General features: G+C 34.5%; 1 protein-coding gene across 3 annotated transcripts in view; it reads left to right on the plus strand.

The window, feature by feature from the left end:
- The window catches only part of LOC106458052 (transcription factor Sp4-like), a 47,945-nt gene that overhangs the window by 11,378 nt on the left and 19,388 nt on the right, over positions 1-17,179 (plus strand). For all 3 annotated transcript variants that reach the window (XM_022384180.1, XM_022384179.1, XM_022384181.1), the window contains exons 4-5: positions 8,248-8,440; positions 9,771-9,993. In XM_022384180.1, coding sequence (XP_022239888.1) covers positions 8,248-8,440; positions 9,771-9,993 — 416 coding nt within the window. The remainder of the gene's footprint in view (positions 1-8,247; positions 8,441-9,770; positions 9,994-17,179) is intronic.

The raw sequence follows: 17,179 nt of genomic DNA on the forward strand, positions 1-17,179 counted from the left end.
GTTTTTCAGTGTGTATTTCTCACTCCCCATAGGTATACCCATTTTCTGTAAGTTTATATGAGTTTGTATGGATGGATCTACATTCTGCACTCAATAATTTAGGTCATTCATATCTTCTCTGCTCAGTGTTGAGTAAGTTAGATTTTTATTGTTCTTCTTTTACCATCTCAGTTACTTTAGTTTAAACTTGTTTTTGGAGTTTGAATATTCCTTTGTTTTTGTGTAAATTTTGACTTCTTTTCACTATTACTGTTATTTAGTTTGTAAGTTCCTTTTTCTTTACTTCTAGTCACATCTAATTGGAGATTAGATCTCAGTCAAACTTTGTTATTGTCCACCAAGTGCTTTTTTTATTTTCATGTTTTTCATGGTAGGTTTTAATTTTTTGTCCTTTGTCTTATAGATTCGTTGGGTGGAATTATCTGATATTGATATTTCAGGGTCGTTTATCTTCTAAATTCCTTTAGTGGTTTTACATTTTAGGTTGAATTTCATAGTTTTGTAGGTTTGTTATTTTTATGTACTTTGTAGACTCCACGTATTTCTAAGTTTTGTTACTTTGTTATTAATCAGTACTTTCTCTAAATATGTTTAGTTATGTGTCTTTTTGGCTACACTTCCAGACAGTTCCATGAGTTCTATCCGAGGGTTTCTGTCTTCCAATTCACTCCCCCTCTATCCACTTCCCAGATCTCCTCGGGACTGTGCCTCATCTAGTCATGTATTCCCCTCCTTTTTTCTTCTAGTGGAGCACAAGAGACCTTGTCACTTCTGGTTCCCAGTCACTGGAATGGTGGACCATGGAAGTTTCCTCAGGAATAGGGTTTGTACAATATACTAAATCAAAATTCATAGATCATATGTACCCACTCAGTGAGAAGAGGGCTATCGTCATTATACATGTTGATTATACAATGACATAATATTTTGAATCCAAGGTGCTTCTCCTGGATGTTTTTTGCCCGGGCAGGCTACACTTGGGCTATTCATATACGTTTCACAGTCCTTTAGCCATAGCCATGTATACTGATATCTGATTATCAGGCACCTTCCTAAATTCTAAATATCACTGTGTCATGTGATCATTCTTGTTCCATATGTGGATGACTTAGGTACTATCTGTTGTCCACGGGCAGAATCTGTATTACGTGACATGGTGCCTGACTGTTATGTTCCACCCTATATGTCTTACTGTGTTTGTTACTTGGTGAAGAGCATACCTGTTCAAGAAGTAGTGCTATACTCCACAGGTGTGCCTCCTTTTCTAATTACGACACACCTGTTCTTTCACAGCGATTGTTCTCTGCTTGTTTGACTACTGTTGAGCCTTCATCAGCCCCTACACCTTTTTAATGTGGGATTTTAGCTTGGGATGAGAGGAGATAGTACCATTTGGAAGTTAACATTTTCTAACACTGAAAATGTATTTCCGATAGGTACTTACTACTTCTCACCTGCTTCCTGCCCAATGATTTGCCAGTGTTTCTGATTTGTATATGCTAATTCTTGAAAGTTAGGACTGTGCTGGAATGGAAGAAGGAACTAGCTGTGCTAGAATAGGTGGCACAGTATGATTGGTGGATGGTAGTCACATGATCAGCACATATTGCAATGGCACAAAAATGAAGGGGTATAAAAGACTGGTGTGCTGTTGTAAAATTTAGCAATGCTTAAATAGCAAATCAAGGTTGAGATAGCTGTGGATGAGAGGGAGAAAGTACATTTTCAGTGTTAGAAAATGTTAACTTCTAACTCTCAACAAGCAAGGTGTGTCTTTTAGTAGTGTGATCAATATTTATGATTTAGAAAAGGGGCACTTTTGGGGCATAAGAGGAGGAAGACAAAGGCTTGAGCCCACCCAGCCACTTCTCCTGTGCACATCACTGGGTTAAGATCTCTGAACTTGTTTTTTCTTGAAAAATAAGAAGAGTTAGAGGGGACCTGATTAAAGTGCTTAAGATTGTTATGGGAATTGATAGTGTTGATGCATCATCTTTTTTTAATTTAGTGGGGGAAATTGGTAATACTAGGGGACACAAGTATAAATTTTGGCAGGGTAGGAGTCATCTTTTTAATGATTATTCTATAGATTTCATTTTCACGAAAGGTAAAATAGAAAATATAATTGTGACATTCTTTGATTTGCCACACCCTCTTCTGTGGACTGCAGTTCTGTTTATTCAAGGCTCATCAGCACAGCTTGGGTCAGCAAAACAAAGCAATATGGTTAGGTCTCTTATAATGATTATATGCACATAATACTGACAGGGTTTTTGGGTCCCTTTTAACTCAACTTGTCTAAATTAATTTAGATGTGTGAATAATATTATGGCATTGCACCTCATTTATTATTCAATATTATACAGTGGACCAACTGTTTAATGATTATTTTAAAGATTTCTACTCTTTTCATCAAAGGTAAAATAGAAAATATAATTGTTTTTCGAGGCTTAACTCTATTTATTTGGTTTGCTAATCCAAACTATGCTGAATAGGCAAATCTGCAGTCCACAGCAGAAGGTGCGACAAATCAAAGAATGCATTAGGCCTCTACATCACAGATTATATTTTCTATTTTTCCTATTGTGTAAAGAAAAGAAGTTTGTAAAATAATCATTCAACAGATGTTCACTGTATAATATCAAATAATAATATTATTCACACACCTAAATTAATTTAGGTTACTATATGTTGAGTTAAAAAGGACCCAAAGCCCCATAAGTATTTTTTCTGACAGGGTGATTGGCCTTTGCAACAGGTTGATTTGAGATGTGGTAGATGCAGTTAATTTAAGGAAATTGAAGAGAAAGCTTGATAAATATTTGAATGATAAGGGCTGGCTTTGAGCTTTATGGTGTCTAGTTTAATTTAGTGGATAGGCCCGACGGCTTAGACAGATCAAAAGATCCCTTGTTTTCCTTTAATGATATATTATATGGTACATTATTTTGTAGATGAAATATAGATTTGCAAAATAGTAATTGTGTTTGGCCAATACATAAGTGAGTGTTCTCTTTAAACATGGATATCAGTCTGTTAAATTTTGTATTATAAAGGCTAGTTCAAACACGAATCTTAAATTTTGTAACTACTATATTTTTCTACATGATGTTCAAAGGATTTATATAAGCCCTTTTTAAAAATCATGTTTTTATGCACACACACACACATACACATTGAATATGGGCAGGGGTCTAATGCTGCCAGAGAAAAGCTCCAGCACCTGACACAAATCTATATTGCTCCAGCACCTGACACTTCCAAAACTAAACATATGTATATATATCAGTTATTAAGTTTACCTTCAAAATTAAACATCTTTCGTTGACAAACTCTCAGTGTTACAGAACACTCTTGGTGTTTGTGATCCTGAGCCCATTGATAGAGCTCTCTCAGATCATCCAACATGTACTCTGTCAGTCTCTCTCAGGATCCGGTGTCAGGCATTGAACAACTGCTCCAGCTAAAGAACAGGTGTCAAAACAGAAATGGTACTAAAACACATAAAAAATATATGTTACAGATAAGCCATGTGTTTAAGATTTACATATTTTCAAAAAAATTATTGTTTACATAATATTCAATGAAATACACTTTTTTTTCTTTTAGTTATTCATGTTGGCAAAACAGGAGGTGTGCAAAGCATTATAAAAGTCAAAGTTCATAATATTGTAGTGCAGTTAGAAATGTAGTAAATTAATAAAATATGCATTTTGAAAATTTTTTTAGATGTTAGTGATTTTTTATGTGGTACCCAGTTATTTTTTTATTCAATTTATTACTAATGTAAGTAGTCTCAAGAAATTAGTGATGCATATATTTTAATTTAAAATGGACTCCCAAAAATGGAAATTAGGTTTTGAATATTAAATCTTTAATTGTGATGTCACACATATGACAAATTTTGGGAGGGCTCCAGCACTAAACCATTGATTTTTAGAATTAGCACACATGTATTTGGTTTAATCAAATAACAACTAATCAAACTCCAGAAATGGATGATTTTTATTATAAAATCCAACATTTTGGATATGCCTTTCTCAAGGGTTACAGCATTGTAGACAAAATTAGAAATTAAGTTTTGAATTATCAATCATAATTGAAAAGAACACATAACAACAATACATAGGATTGCTTAACAGTCAAAATTTCACAACATATCAAATTACATTTCATAATAATAATAATGTGAAAATGTCTTAATTGTTTAAACAAGAGAAACAGAAGTGAGTGTTAAACTGAAAATTAAAATCAAACTTAAGTATATACATATACCTTTATATATGTCACTATATAGGGTATATATACATGCATCTACATAATAAATCTTAATTTGAAATATAAATTAAATTTTGCAGAAGCAGTTTGTTAGAGGTAGCATTATCAGATTCTAAATTGTTTTTTCTTATGTTTTTTAAACAAATTATTGTAAGACTCTTAGAAATATAATTGTAAGGTTAACCATTACAAAGGAGGAGTTTCTTAAGATAATTTGTAGCAGTGTTTTACTGTTATTTCTGTTCCAAGTTATTTCTATGCTTTTATGTTATCCAAGGATAATACCACATTTTAGTATGAAATGAGTGGCATGATTTAAAATATCGAATCAAAGGTTTACTGTACGTAGTAATAAGCCGCTTGTTATTCTCTGCTGTGATCATGGTGCCCCTACCTGCATGTATAAGGAATAACCCTAAGTCTTCTATGTTGAAATTGGATATCTTGCAGTGGTTTTTCTTGTTTTAAACTCTGTATTTTAATCCTCTAGTCTGCTTTGCAACTTTTAAAAACTGCATAAAATATATTTCGGTCTCTCTCTCTCTCCTTTTTTTATATATTCTTCACATGACTTGTAATGCGCATTCTTAAGTCTGGATGGTTTTCTACACTGTGTAACACGTTTTTTACTTTTTTGTTGATATTCTTCTTGTCTTATTTATCATTAAAAAATGGCTTCATTTTATTATGTATTAGAAATATTCATATATGAATAAACTAGAATCTTGGCATTGGATTGTTTGTTTGTAATTAAGCACAAAGCTACACAATGGGCTATCTGTGCTCTGCCCACCATGGGTATCATAACCCAGATTCTAGCATTGTAAGTCCGCAGACATATCGCTGTGCTACTGGGGGGGGGGCCTTGACATTGGAAGATAGAAAATCATGTGCTGTGTATTAGCTTGTATTATCACTTGGCATATTGTTACTAACAGCATCTAGTTGGGTAATTTCTTGTTATTAATTTAGATAGATAAAGAAATTCAATTACTATTCTACATTATAGGAGACTTAGCCTTTTCTCCAGCTTAAATTTTAATTTTACCTCTACAGTAGCTAAAATAACAACATTGTTGTAACCATACAAGTTACAGAAACAAGTTAGATTACTAGAAATTATACAACTCCTAATTTTATTGTCCTTTATTTATATCCAAATATCATGTTGCTGTTTCCTGATCTCCAAACTTATTCATATAAGATATGAGACAATTTTATTAGTTTGATATTTTTTGTATTGGACTAGTTCAATAGTGACTTCATTCACTTAAGTTGCATAAAATAAGGTTATGCTAAATTTCTGATGGAATTTTGCTTTAAAAAATGAATTGAAAAAATGTTTTAGCTATATTGATAATTTTAATACTAATTTTAGCCAATATTTGAACATTACTGTTCTTTTTTATTTAATCTTTTTTATTTTCAGTGCAAGAATTCATTGTTTATTCTTTTTTCTAATTAATGCTTATTTGATATGCATTTTTCCTTTTAATTTGCACTTTACTGGTTCATTAAGCAGAACTTACACAAAATAAAAATGTAGAAAGAAAATATCAACATTGTTAATGAGGATGTGCAATTTTTTGAGTAAAAGTATTTGCTGTTATTCATGTCCAATAAAAAGTTGGTAAAAGGTTAAGTTAATCATTTTAAATATTTTTATGTTACCCTAAATGGTATGAATCTTTTCTTTTAAAGAAAGATCTCTCTTGTAGCTTGTTAGCTAATTACTTAGAGACACAGAAACCAATAAAGGATCATGTGTTGCTAAATGTCACATTACACTAGACTTGTAATGGAGAAACTGATCATGAATGTATTTCTTTTACTTGTAATACGAAACTTCTTATAGTGTCAACTTTGATTGCTGCCTAAGATAAGATTCTCTACCATGAATTACAGTAATTGTTATTAAAGAATTAAGATTAAAAACTGAATTAGTCAGGGCTTGATATTAATGCTAGCAAACTAGCAAATTGTTGGTTAGTGTTACAGTTTAGCAGATAAAACTTAGAAGGCAAATAAAAAAAATTGTTAATACACAATTCGGAATGAACATTTGCAAATTCTTATTCTCAAGTATCAATACAATCATGATACATGCATATCAATAATTTATATTGCAAGATTCTGAGTATAGAATGCTACTACAATTGTCAATAACAAGATTAATTTACTTGCCAATGCCATGTTGTTTTTTTTCTGCATCATATTTAGAAATACTATGCCCAATACTATGTCAGTTCTTTTGGCTTTTAATGGTTTGCCAGTTTTCAACATTTAAGCCTTAATACTTAATAGAATGGCCATCAGCAGTAGGGTACTGTATACTGTCAGTCAAAACACTCATGGCCTAGATACACCAGTTTCTGTTTAAATTGAGCATCATTTAACATTTGTGAAACAGTTAAAATAAAAACACTTAACATGTAATTAAAATAAGTTTGATATTAGGATATATACATATTTATTGACATTTAATATATAAAATAATTAATTATGACACAGTTACAATTTATTTTAAAGAAGAAGAAGAATGTTGTTGCTAGTAGCAGTCCTTAATTTGCTAGTAAAATAAAGAAAACTAATAACTATTTTCAAGTGCCTTCAAAAGCAAGATCGAGGACTGTTTATTGTCATATATTTAATATTTTGTTTTGTATTGACATTGTTTATATATGATAGTTTTTAATTGTATTTTATCAAAAAATACATTACAGTAATGCAACTTAGTTAGCTTTAGTTCAGATCTGTAAATCATAACTCCTATATTTATAAATATATTTATTTGTACAGTGAGTATATACTGAAGTTTTCTTAATTGTTTAATCATTGTGTGTTATATATCAGCAGGCATTCTTTACCTATAACAAAGTAATTTTTAAACCCATTGATTTGAGTGATTTTTGCTTTATATCTTTATTATTTTGTGTTTTACATTTTTAACTGGAAAAAAAAACTGATCAAGCTGCATATGAAATATGTCATATATCATTTTCTGTAAATTTTCATCACAATGGACTGTATTGAATAACAATTAAAAAGCCAGATGAAAAAATTTTTTCACTGAATTAGGATAAGCTTGTATAATGCGAGGAGTGTTTTGAAACACATATGTAAGTAATTATAAATGGAATGAAACAGCTTTTAAGAATAGAGAACATAACTTGTGATTTTAAACTAATGTTTATACAGTTAAGTGAGGATCAGTATTGTGTTGGATAACAATTAAAAAGCCAGATAAAAAAATATTTTTTCACTGAATTAGGATGAGCTTGTATCATATGATGAGTGTTTTGTTAGTAGTTATAAATGGAGTGAAACAGCTGTTTAGAATAGAGAACATAACTTGTGACTTTAAACTAATGTTTATATAGTTAAGCGAGGATCAGTATTAGTAGAGTTTCCAAAATTTTATGTCTATTTTAAATTCTTTGCATTATGACTCCTATTGACATGAAAGTGGTAATTTTTTCTAACCTCTCCCAGAAAAAGAACTAACTCTATGCATCCCTAAAAAAAAACACTGCCTATTAATTGTAAAAAGTAAACAAAGTATTATACAGGAAGACTGATTACAAATTGAGCTTCCAATTGTATAATTTTATGATAATTTTCTGGACAAAAACGTTTTTAAATAGTTCTGTGGTAACAAAAAAACAATAATTTATAGCCTTGAAGAAAATATTGTATTAAAAAAGGATATTAAAAATTTTAGTTGATGTTTTTAATTTTGCAAGTTCTTTGTCCTGTACCATTATAATAATAGCTGAGTCATAATATTTTTTATTTGTATTAAAGGTATATCATCAGTTGTTTTTAAAAATCTTGGAACACTTTAGAAATTTCTCAATAAGAATAAACTTGAATCTTTTATCAGGTTTATTTATTTTCTAATGACATTTGTTTGCAGAATTACATATTATATTATTTTTATGCAAGCCTCATTCCATCTTTTTTTTTTAGGTTCAGGGAATCCCAGCAATGGGTGGGATCCAGAATGTTCAGCTTCAAGGGCAACAAGGTCAGTACCTGAGCATCTCTCCTAATGGAAGTGTCATTGCTACCCCACATGCCCAGACGGGTGGACAGTCTCAAATGACTGGTCCAATGAGTCCAATGCATGCATTACAAACAATTGGAGGAACTCAAGTTATTGGTAAGTTAGTGGATGTAACTTGTGTAATTGTCACTTAGTAACTAGAAAGTGATACACAGGTAGTTAATAACAAATGTAAACAAAATATTTAGTTGTATAGCGGTTAGATGTAACAAATGTAGGTGACAAAAATCTCTGTGTATTATGGTTTAACAAAGTCATGAATATAAGATTGTTTGTTAGATTTAACAGCATATACAGGTATATAGTTGAATGTAAAAAGAGATGTATAATGGTTAGCCTGAATTTGAAACAAAGAACAGAGATGTATAATAGTTGGATATAATTATAGATCTAGGTGAGAAATGGTTGGAATAAAATGATTAGATATAATAGCATTTGACAAGAGATTTAAATTAATCTTAATTTTGATCAGAGCATGTTCAAGTATACTAGGCAACAAATGTATGTGCAAGATATTTGGATGTACAAATGGATGTTGGTAAATAAATTATTGAATGTATTTGGAAGTAGTCGTGTAATGATTAGAAGTTAAAGCAAACTCAAATGTATAATAGTTGGTTGTAGTAATTAATGTAGGTGTGTTGTAGTTAATTTTAAACACAGATTCAGATGTGTAATTGTTGAGTGTAACAACTGGTATACATGGGCATCCACAGAAATTTATCGGGAGAGGGAGGGCAAAGTTGTGTGAAATTGTAAAGTGAATTAAAAAACTTGTATACATATGCTGAATGAATAAAGAAAGAATTATGTTTCTCATTTTCCGTGGATGCCCATACTGATATAGCCAACTATCTCGAATTTTTTAAACTAAATATTTTGGTTAAAATACAGATTAACATGTATTATAATTGGTTTACTTTTTTTTTTCATTTCTTACCATCACCATGTTTTGCTCAAACACCTTAGTCATCATACAGAAAACAACTCATTGAAGTCAATTTATGCTGTCACTATAGCAATTATTTTAATCATATACCCTTCAGTGGCTCAGTGGTAAATCTGAGAACTTATAATACTAAAAATTGGGTTTTGATATATGAAGTTGGCATGGCACAGATAGCCCATTTTTTAGCTTTGCACTTAAAAACAAACAAATAAATACTAATCGTAACAACAAAAACTTAGAAATAACTTTTGTGCTCTGTCTGGATTAAGGTTAGAATAAGATTCTTTTCTTATCTATGTTTTTACAGTGACAGTTGTTCAAAAATAATGTAGGGCTTGAACTGTAGTATTCTGTATCTTCAAAATATACAAACTAAAAAGAATTTAGAGTGTTTTTAATAAATAACCATAGAATAATCACAATATTTTTAAGCACAGAAATAATATATAATATTTCTATTTCTGCCTTTTGGTGTAGCTCAACAACTTCAGCCTGATCCTAGTGATCCCACCAAGTGGCAAGTAGTAGCAGCAGCTCCTGTAAGCTCTGCTACTCAGCCTCAACCGTCCACAACACAAGCACAACAAGTCTCCACTTCTTCAACTTCTACCTCCACTGATGGTAGCAACACTCCAGAGTACCCACGCAGGATACGCCGAGTAGCCTGTACATGTCCGAATTGTCGAGATGGAGAAGGAAGGTAGGATTAAAAAAAATTTTTGTGACATTAAGGGACACCCTGGAGTCCTTCAAGACACTCTAAGTACTCTGTTTGTGGCTTGAGTTTTTTACTGTCAATTTGAAGGATATATAGAACTTGCTTTAGTTGTAACATTAAATAAAAGTTTGTACTTCTTCAGGATAAGCTGAAGTAAAATGACTATAGTAAAATGTAAGATTGTAGATTTATTTGTAATGTTAAATGTTACATTATAAGCCTTCAAAATATCACCATGATGATTATAAGCACTGTCTATTTCATATATTTAAGATCTCCAGGTAGATAACACTATATAAGAAGTATCTGACAAAACCAATGGTATGTTGCACATGCTTTAATTATAGTTGCTGCATGGAACTTGTACTTAAATAAACTTTAAAGTAAATGTTGATTAGTATCATGAGTATCATCGTAGTAAGAGGTTTGCTGATACAAATTTTTGTTTCCAAAATGCATTACATTTTTTCAGGTAGATTAAGATGCACAACTGAAAGTAAAACATTTCTGTTGAAATAGGTTTGGTATATCTGAAAGCCTACTTTGAGGCTGATAAATAAGCAGTAAGAAGATAGTAGATGTCAATTTAAAAAAACAAATTTAATTAGCCCAGTGTCAGTAATGAATTGTATTTTTCATTAATAAAAAATTGCTTTAACATTTTCATTTAGCTGTATGTTGGTTAGTTGTTTGGTGTTTTATGTTGCAAAGCAACTAGACTATCTGTGCCAAACAACTGGTAAAAACAGTAAAAGTAAATTGTAGTAAAATGTAAAGTGAGTTAAAACCAAAATATGTCCAAAATTTGGATAAAAGGTCTATATACAATTGAAAAGGCCAATTGTTCTTAAAAAATTAAAAATACAATCAAGTTGGACAGTGTCACCATCACCAATGACACTGTCCAATGTCAAGGGTAAACCCTGACAAAACACGTGTCGAAAATAGTGCCGCCACTCACAGTCGTAACGACAGCACAACAGTAAAATGTGGGCTATTGTGACTTGTGTGTCAAAAAGGCTACTCGTCGGTGGGTTAATACCAGATAAAAGAAAACAATGAGTTAAAAAACTGTGACCAGTGCATCGTCTTGCCAGGATAACTTTCTTCTTCCAATCCTTACGGAAGAAAGACGGTCAGAGAGCAACAGGGGGTTTGATCTGAAAAAGCTTGTTATGGCATTGCTCACCCCAAGTCAACTGCCAACTGGCACAAAGCTGTACCTTGAAGACAGGACCATAGTCCATGTATGTGACAGACGGCACCAGAGCAGACGGACTTAGCTGCGATGTCAGCAAGCTTGTTCCCATGAATACTGATGTGGCCAGGTATCCAGAAAAACTAGATGGAAACAGAAGATAGAGAAAAATGGGCCAGTCATTGTTGAATATCGACGAGAACAGGGTGAAAACTAACATAAAGCGATTCCAGGGCCAGTAGAGAGCTAAAGAGAATCAGTGTAAATAGTACAATCACAGTATTGTATAGCTTCGACATAATCCAGGGAAAGAGAAATAGCATACAACTCGGCAGTGAACACAGAAACTGTAGAGGGGATCCTGCGAGCAACTACCGAGCCACAGCAAACCATGGCAGAGCCTACAGAGTCGTCCAATTTCAAATCATCCATGCAAAAAGAAGTCTGTACTTCCAATCGGGAGTATCCACCTTCCTCAGATGACTAAAGGAAAGGTCACAGGCAGGGATGGTAATAAGCCATGGGGGAATGGGCTGATCATTGAGTACAGCAATGTCATCCAATGCCAAACCCAACTGAGCCAATTGTGCCTGGATACGAAGGCCAAAGGGAGGAATTGCAGACTGTCTGTTCTGAAAGAGCATGGCCCACCAAGGAAGAAAGACACAATCCCAGGTGAGATGCCATGATAAGGATCGAAGCTTGGTACATATTGTAGAGAAAGTTGCAAATGACGGAGGTGAAGAGGAGGTTCATGGGACTCAATGTACAAACTCTGGACTGGATGAGTGCGAAAAGCCCTGGTTCAGAGCCCAAAGCCCCAGATGGTGAATGGGGTCCAGCATCTTCAAGGCTGAGGTCCTGGCAGAACCATAGACCAAAGACTCATAGTCGAGTTTATAGAATCAGGGCATGCTAGATCCTGAGCATAGAACATCAATCCACTCCCCAAGAGATGGAAGAGAGGACATGGAGGATGTTCAGAGCCCTTGCACACTTGACAGGTAGCTGCTTGATGTGTGGAATGAAGGTAAGCTTATGGTCAAAGATAAACCCCAAGAACTTTGCCTTAGGAACCACACAAATAACAATATTGGTGAGACAGAGCTCAGGATAGGGGTGGAGACCCCAGTGGCAGCAAAAATGCATGCAAACGGTTTTGGAAAAAGAAAATGTAAAACTGTTTGCAGTGGCCCATGTCAACAAGTGATTGAGGGCAGTCTGAAGCTGCCACTCAATAAACCTCATGTTCGACAACTGACAAGAGATGTGGAAGTCGTCGATATAGAGCCCATTTGCAACAGTTGGAGGAAGGTGAGTAGTGATAGCATTAATTTTAACACTAAGAAGTATGACACTTAAGACACAGCCCTTAGGGACTCCAAGTTCCTGTGGAAAGGAACAGGAAAGAGTTCAACCCACACAGACTTGGAATCATCTATTCAGTAAAAAGTTCGGAATAAAAATGAGTAAATGGCCACGCAACCCATAGGAGTGGAGGTCCTGCAAAATGTCGTACCTCCATGTCGTGTCATAAGCCTTCTCGAGATAAAAAAACACAGAAACAAGGTGTTCTCTCTTGAGGAAGGCTTCCCTGATTGATGTTTCAAGTCGATTCAGATGGTCCATGGTGGAGTGCTGTCAATGGAACCCACACTGGGTAGGTGAGAGTAGCATGTTTGATTCGAGGAACCAAACGAGACGAGTATTAATCATCCTCTCTAAAACTTAACAGAGACAACTAGTCAAAGTGATGGGATCATAATTAGAAGGAATCTTGGGATCCTTCCCAGGTTTAGAGAGAGGACAATAGCTTGGCACCAAGCATCAGGAAAAATATGCTCCTGCCAGATCCGGTTAAAGATATCCAGAAGAATAGCAAGAGAGGCAGGAGAGAGATGGCACAGCATCTCATAATGAACATCATCAGGTCCAACCAATGTACTACCAGACTGATGAAAAGCAAGTTTGAGTTCCACCAGTGTAAAGGGGCGATTATAGTCATAGTGACGATCGGCCTGAAAGGAAAGAGGTAATTGCTCTGCCCGAGACTTGATGGCCAAGAAGGCATGGGAAGAAACAGAAGTGCTAGATGCACGAGAAAAGCTGTGGCCAAGAGCATCAGCAATGCTCTGGACATCAGCAACTTCCTGGCTATTGGAGAGCAAGATGGAAAGGGGATGGGAAGCATAACTCCTAGTGACTTTCCGAATTTTGCTCATGCGGTTTTGGAACTGGTGGTAGAAGAGATGCTAGTAGTGAACTTAATCCAAGACTCCTTTTGGCTTTGATGTTGAACCTGCCGAGCTTGAGCATGAGCCCGCTGATAAACAATGCAGCTAGAAAGAGAAGGATACCATTGGAAGATATCCCAGGCCTGTTTTTGAGCCTTCTGTGCCTCCTGGCAGGCAGGATTCCACCATGAAACAGTATACCATGGAAAACGTGTTGAGGTCTTAGGAATAAAGTGAGCAGCTGCCTGGACAATACAGTTAGTCACTGCAACCACACAGTCGTCTGTTGATGGCAGACAGACAATGGCAGGATCAAGTTTGGAGAGAGAGGTGAAAGAGGGCCAGTCAGCCTGGTCCAATTTCCACCAGGTCGGGTGGCATCGACCATGGCCACCTCTCTCAAAACTATAGGAAAATGATCACTGCCACATGGGTCACTGTCAACCATCAATGAAAAATGGAAGAAAAGTGAAGCGGAGCAGATCGAGAGATCAATAGCAGTAAAAGACTGACTAAGATCCAGTATTGAAGAGAGAAAGGTTGTGACCTGAGAGCATATGCTCTACAGAACGACCCCTCCCATCAATATCAGCACCACCTCAGAGGAGGTTGTGTCCATTAAAGTCTCCCAGAATTAAAAAGGGAGATGGCAACTGGTCAATGAGAGCATCAAGGTCCAATTGATCATAAATCTCCCAGGAAACAGTTAGAGAGAACAAACATTGATGGTACAACCCAAGGAAACATGGATGGCTATGCCCTCCAAGGGTGTATTGAGGGACACAGAAAAGGAGGGCACATGGTGGTCAACTAGCATTTTCAACCCTCCATGCACTCATCCATTACACAACCTGTCATTCCGGTACAAAGAAAACTGCTGAAAGGTAACTATATTGGCAGGTTTCAGAAATGTTTCCTGTAAGGAGAGACATACGGGATGATAGAAGTCGATCAAGGCCTTAATATCATCAAGATTAGAATGAAAACCTCGACAGTTCCACTGTATCAAAGTAGCCATTTTTATGTAGGTGGAGGAGAACAGGGTGGAGAACCCTTCGGTTTATGACCACACCATTTTTCTTTACTAGAAGAAGGTCAATCGATCTCCATGGATTCTGACCTTGATCGACCGGGCAGATCTCTGTCATCAGACTGGGAATCCAACGACTAAGGATGTGATCGAATGATCATTCTGCATCTATGGGCCAAAGAAGAACCCAAGTGAACACCAGAGGCTGGTGCTCGAGGAAGTGGACCCAGCCAGTCACTGGAAGGAATAGTGGGGACAGAGATTGGAGTAGGCATAGACTGGTCAATTTTGTTGTCCATGGAGGGCAGAAGACACCTCACATGGCATGAAAAACTCAGATGGAGGCAGGAAAAGTCCGTCTGCACTCCCAGTAGAGTGTAGTAGAGTGTACTGCAGTGGGATATGTCCAAGATGGAGTAGGGAACAATAGCTTCCAAACCTCAGGGTAAGAAATGTTGTTAATAGTCTTTAAATGCTGTACTTCTTTCTCCTCCACCCACTTAGGGCAAGATCTATAGTAAGAGGGGTGGGAAGCACTACAATTATCACAGTGAGCATTGTAGTCCTTGCCACCTCAATGAGCACATGTTGTAATTTTGAATAAAAGCTTATGAGAACAAAAATAAAGAATTGTTAGGGGATGATTGTTATAAACAAGTAAAAAAGGACCCACCTACTTTGGTTCATAATAGGTTGAAAACTTTGCTACTTTGACACTGAAAGAAAAAAAGGATTTCATATCCTCAAGATAGATTTTACCCAGATATTTTGAACTACCTGATATCCATAAAATGGGCACTTTGATTTATCCAGTTACAGATAATAGGAGTTCATCATTCCAGTTTTTGGCAAAATTTGTCAAAAATGTTTGTTTTTAATTAACTCTCATAAGCACACTAAAATATTCATCTGATGTTGTTCACAAAATTGCAGGGATAAATTTGGAAACAACTGATAAATTAGCCTCGTTTGTCACTGTGTCATTGTTTATCAGTTTTCCAGTTGAAGAAGCATTTGGCTGTCTTGAAAATAGATTATTAGAAATCAATAAATCTTTTCTGTTAGAAGTGAGTGAAATCTTGATTGTGACCCATGAGTGTGTGTCAAAGTAGGAAATAAATTCTTTAAACAGATTAAAGGCTTAGCAATGGGTTCCCCCTTTTATGCAAGCTGTTTATGTTTAAATTCAAAATGAATATGTGTAATACTTCTGAGGTAAGACCTGTAGCATGGTTAAGGTATGTATATGACACATTTTTGGTGTGGCAGAATGACATTGACATGTTAATGCAGTTTGAATAACCTTTCATCTCAATTAGTCCTACTATTTGATTTACAGTGGAGATTTGAAAATAAAGATCAGTTGAATATCCTAGACAACAGTTAAATGGAATAATGGGTTTCTCTCAATGTAGGTTTATAGAAAAACATTTTCTGTGGCCATTCCACCACACAACAGATCATGTTGTCCATGGCCACAAGAACTATCTAGCTTTAAAAATCTGCACTGATGATCGTGACATAGCAATAAATTATAAATTATATACAAAGTTAAAAGAAAAGGATATAGTTGATAACATGAGTGTTTGCTTGCTATATGTTCAAAGGCTGTCAACAAAAGTAGGTAACATAGTTAAAAAATATACAGATTATAGTGTAACATTCTCTTTGCATTGTAATTTAATTTAAGTTAAAAAATAAAGTAGAATAAGTTGATAAGTGTGGGATTGATAAAATTCCTTGTGTCTGTAGTTGAGCTTACATTGATCACATGTGCAGAAATGTGAAATTTAGGATCAAGGAACATAAAAATGCAGTAGAAAAATATAAAGTAAATGAGTCAGTCAAAGCAGAACGTGGCAAGCACATCTTGTGTTATATACTGGAATAATGTTAAACTGATAAATCAGGTGGAGTTGAAATGTGAACTAAGTAGCAGAGAAATAATAGAAATTGAAAACATATATACATATATATTTTGCTGAACAAAGAGGTTGGTCCAGGTGTAGAAGAAACAAAGTTGTGGACATATGACTTATGAACTATTTTTTGTGTTTATTTCTAGATGGTACTAAAGGTATACAAATTATATGGTACTATAATTTATTTTGGTGGCAGCTGTATGTTTATGTGAATGTTCAGGAGCTTTAAATAATTTAGAATAAGATAACATTTACTAAAAGTAATGATACATTTCATAAACTGCCTTAATACTGAAGGTACCGTTTTGTTTAATGATGTGTTTTAGTACTTTAAATATATTTTTTCTTAAGAAGTTGTGACATGGATGTTGTTGAACGATTGAACTGCTTGATAATTAAGTAAATAAAACCTCAAATACTAAATACTTTTGAAAAATATCACAGCCAAGTCTGGATAATATAGAAAGGTCTAAATAGTGTTAACATGTGGTTCTCAATAGTTCTCTCTCCATAAACTGAGCCTATAAAGACTACTTTGATAATGTGGCCTGAGCCATGTGAAATAAAAAATCTATTTAAAGTACCCAGTAAACAGATTCATCAATAAAATGGTCAAGAAGGAATTGAAATTATTTGTTTCTTAATTTTCATTCTGCCAGATAATATAAACTTGGCACAAGAGCTGACTTCACAGCAAAAAAGCAATACAATAATGGCTGGAGACGGCTTGAATGGGTAATGAAGAAAAACTTTAATACAACCGCAAATGTACAACGTTTCGACA

The sequence above is a fragment of the Limulus polyphemus genome, unplaced genomic scaffold (assembly GCF_000517525.1).
Source record: "Limulus polyphemus unplaced genomic scaffold, Limulus_polyphemus-2.1.2 Scaffold409, whole genome shotgun sequence".
Taxonomy (NCBI): Eukaryota; Metazoa; Arthropoda; class Merostomata; order Xiphosura; family Limulidae; genus Limulus; species Limulus polyphemus.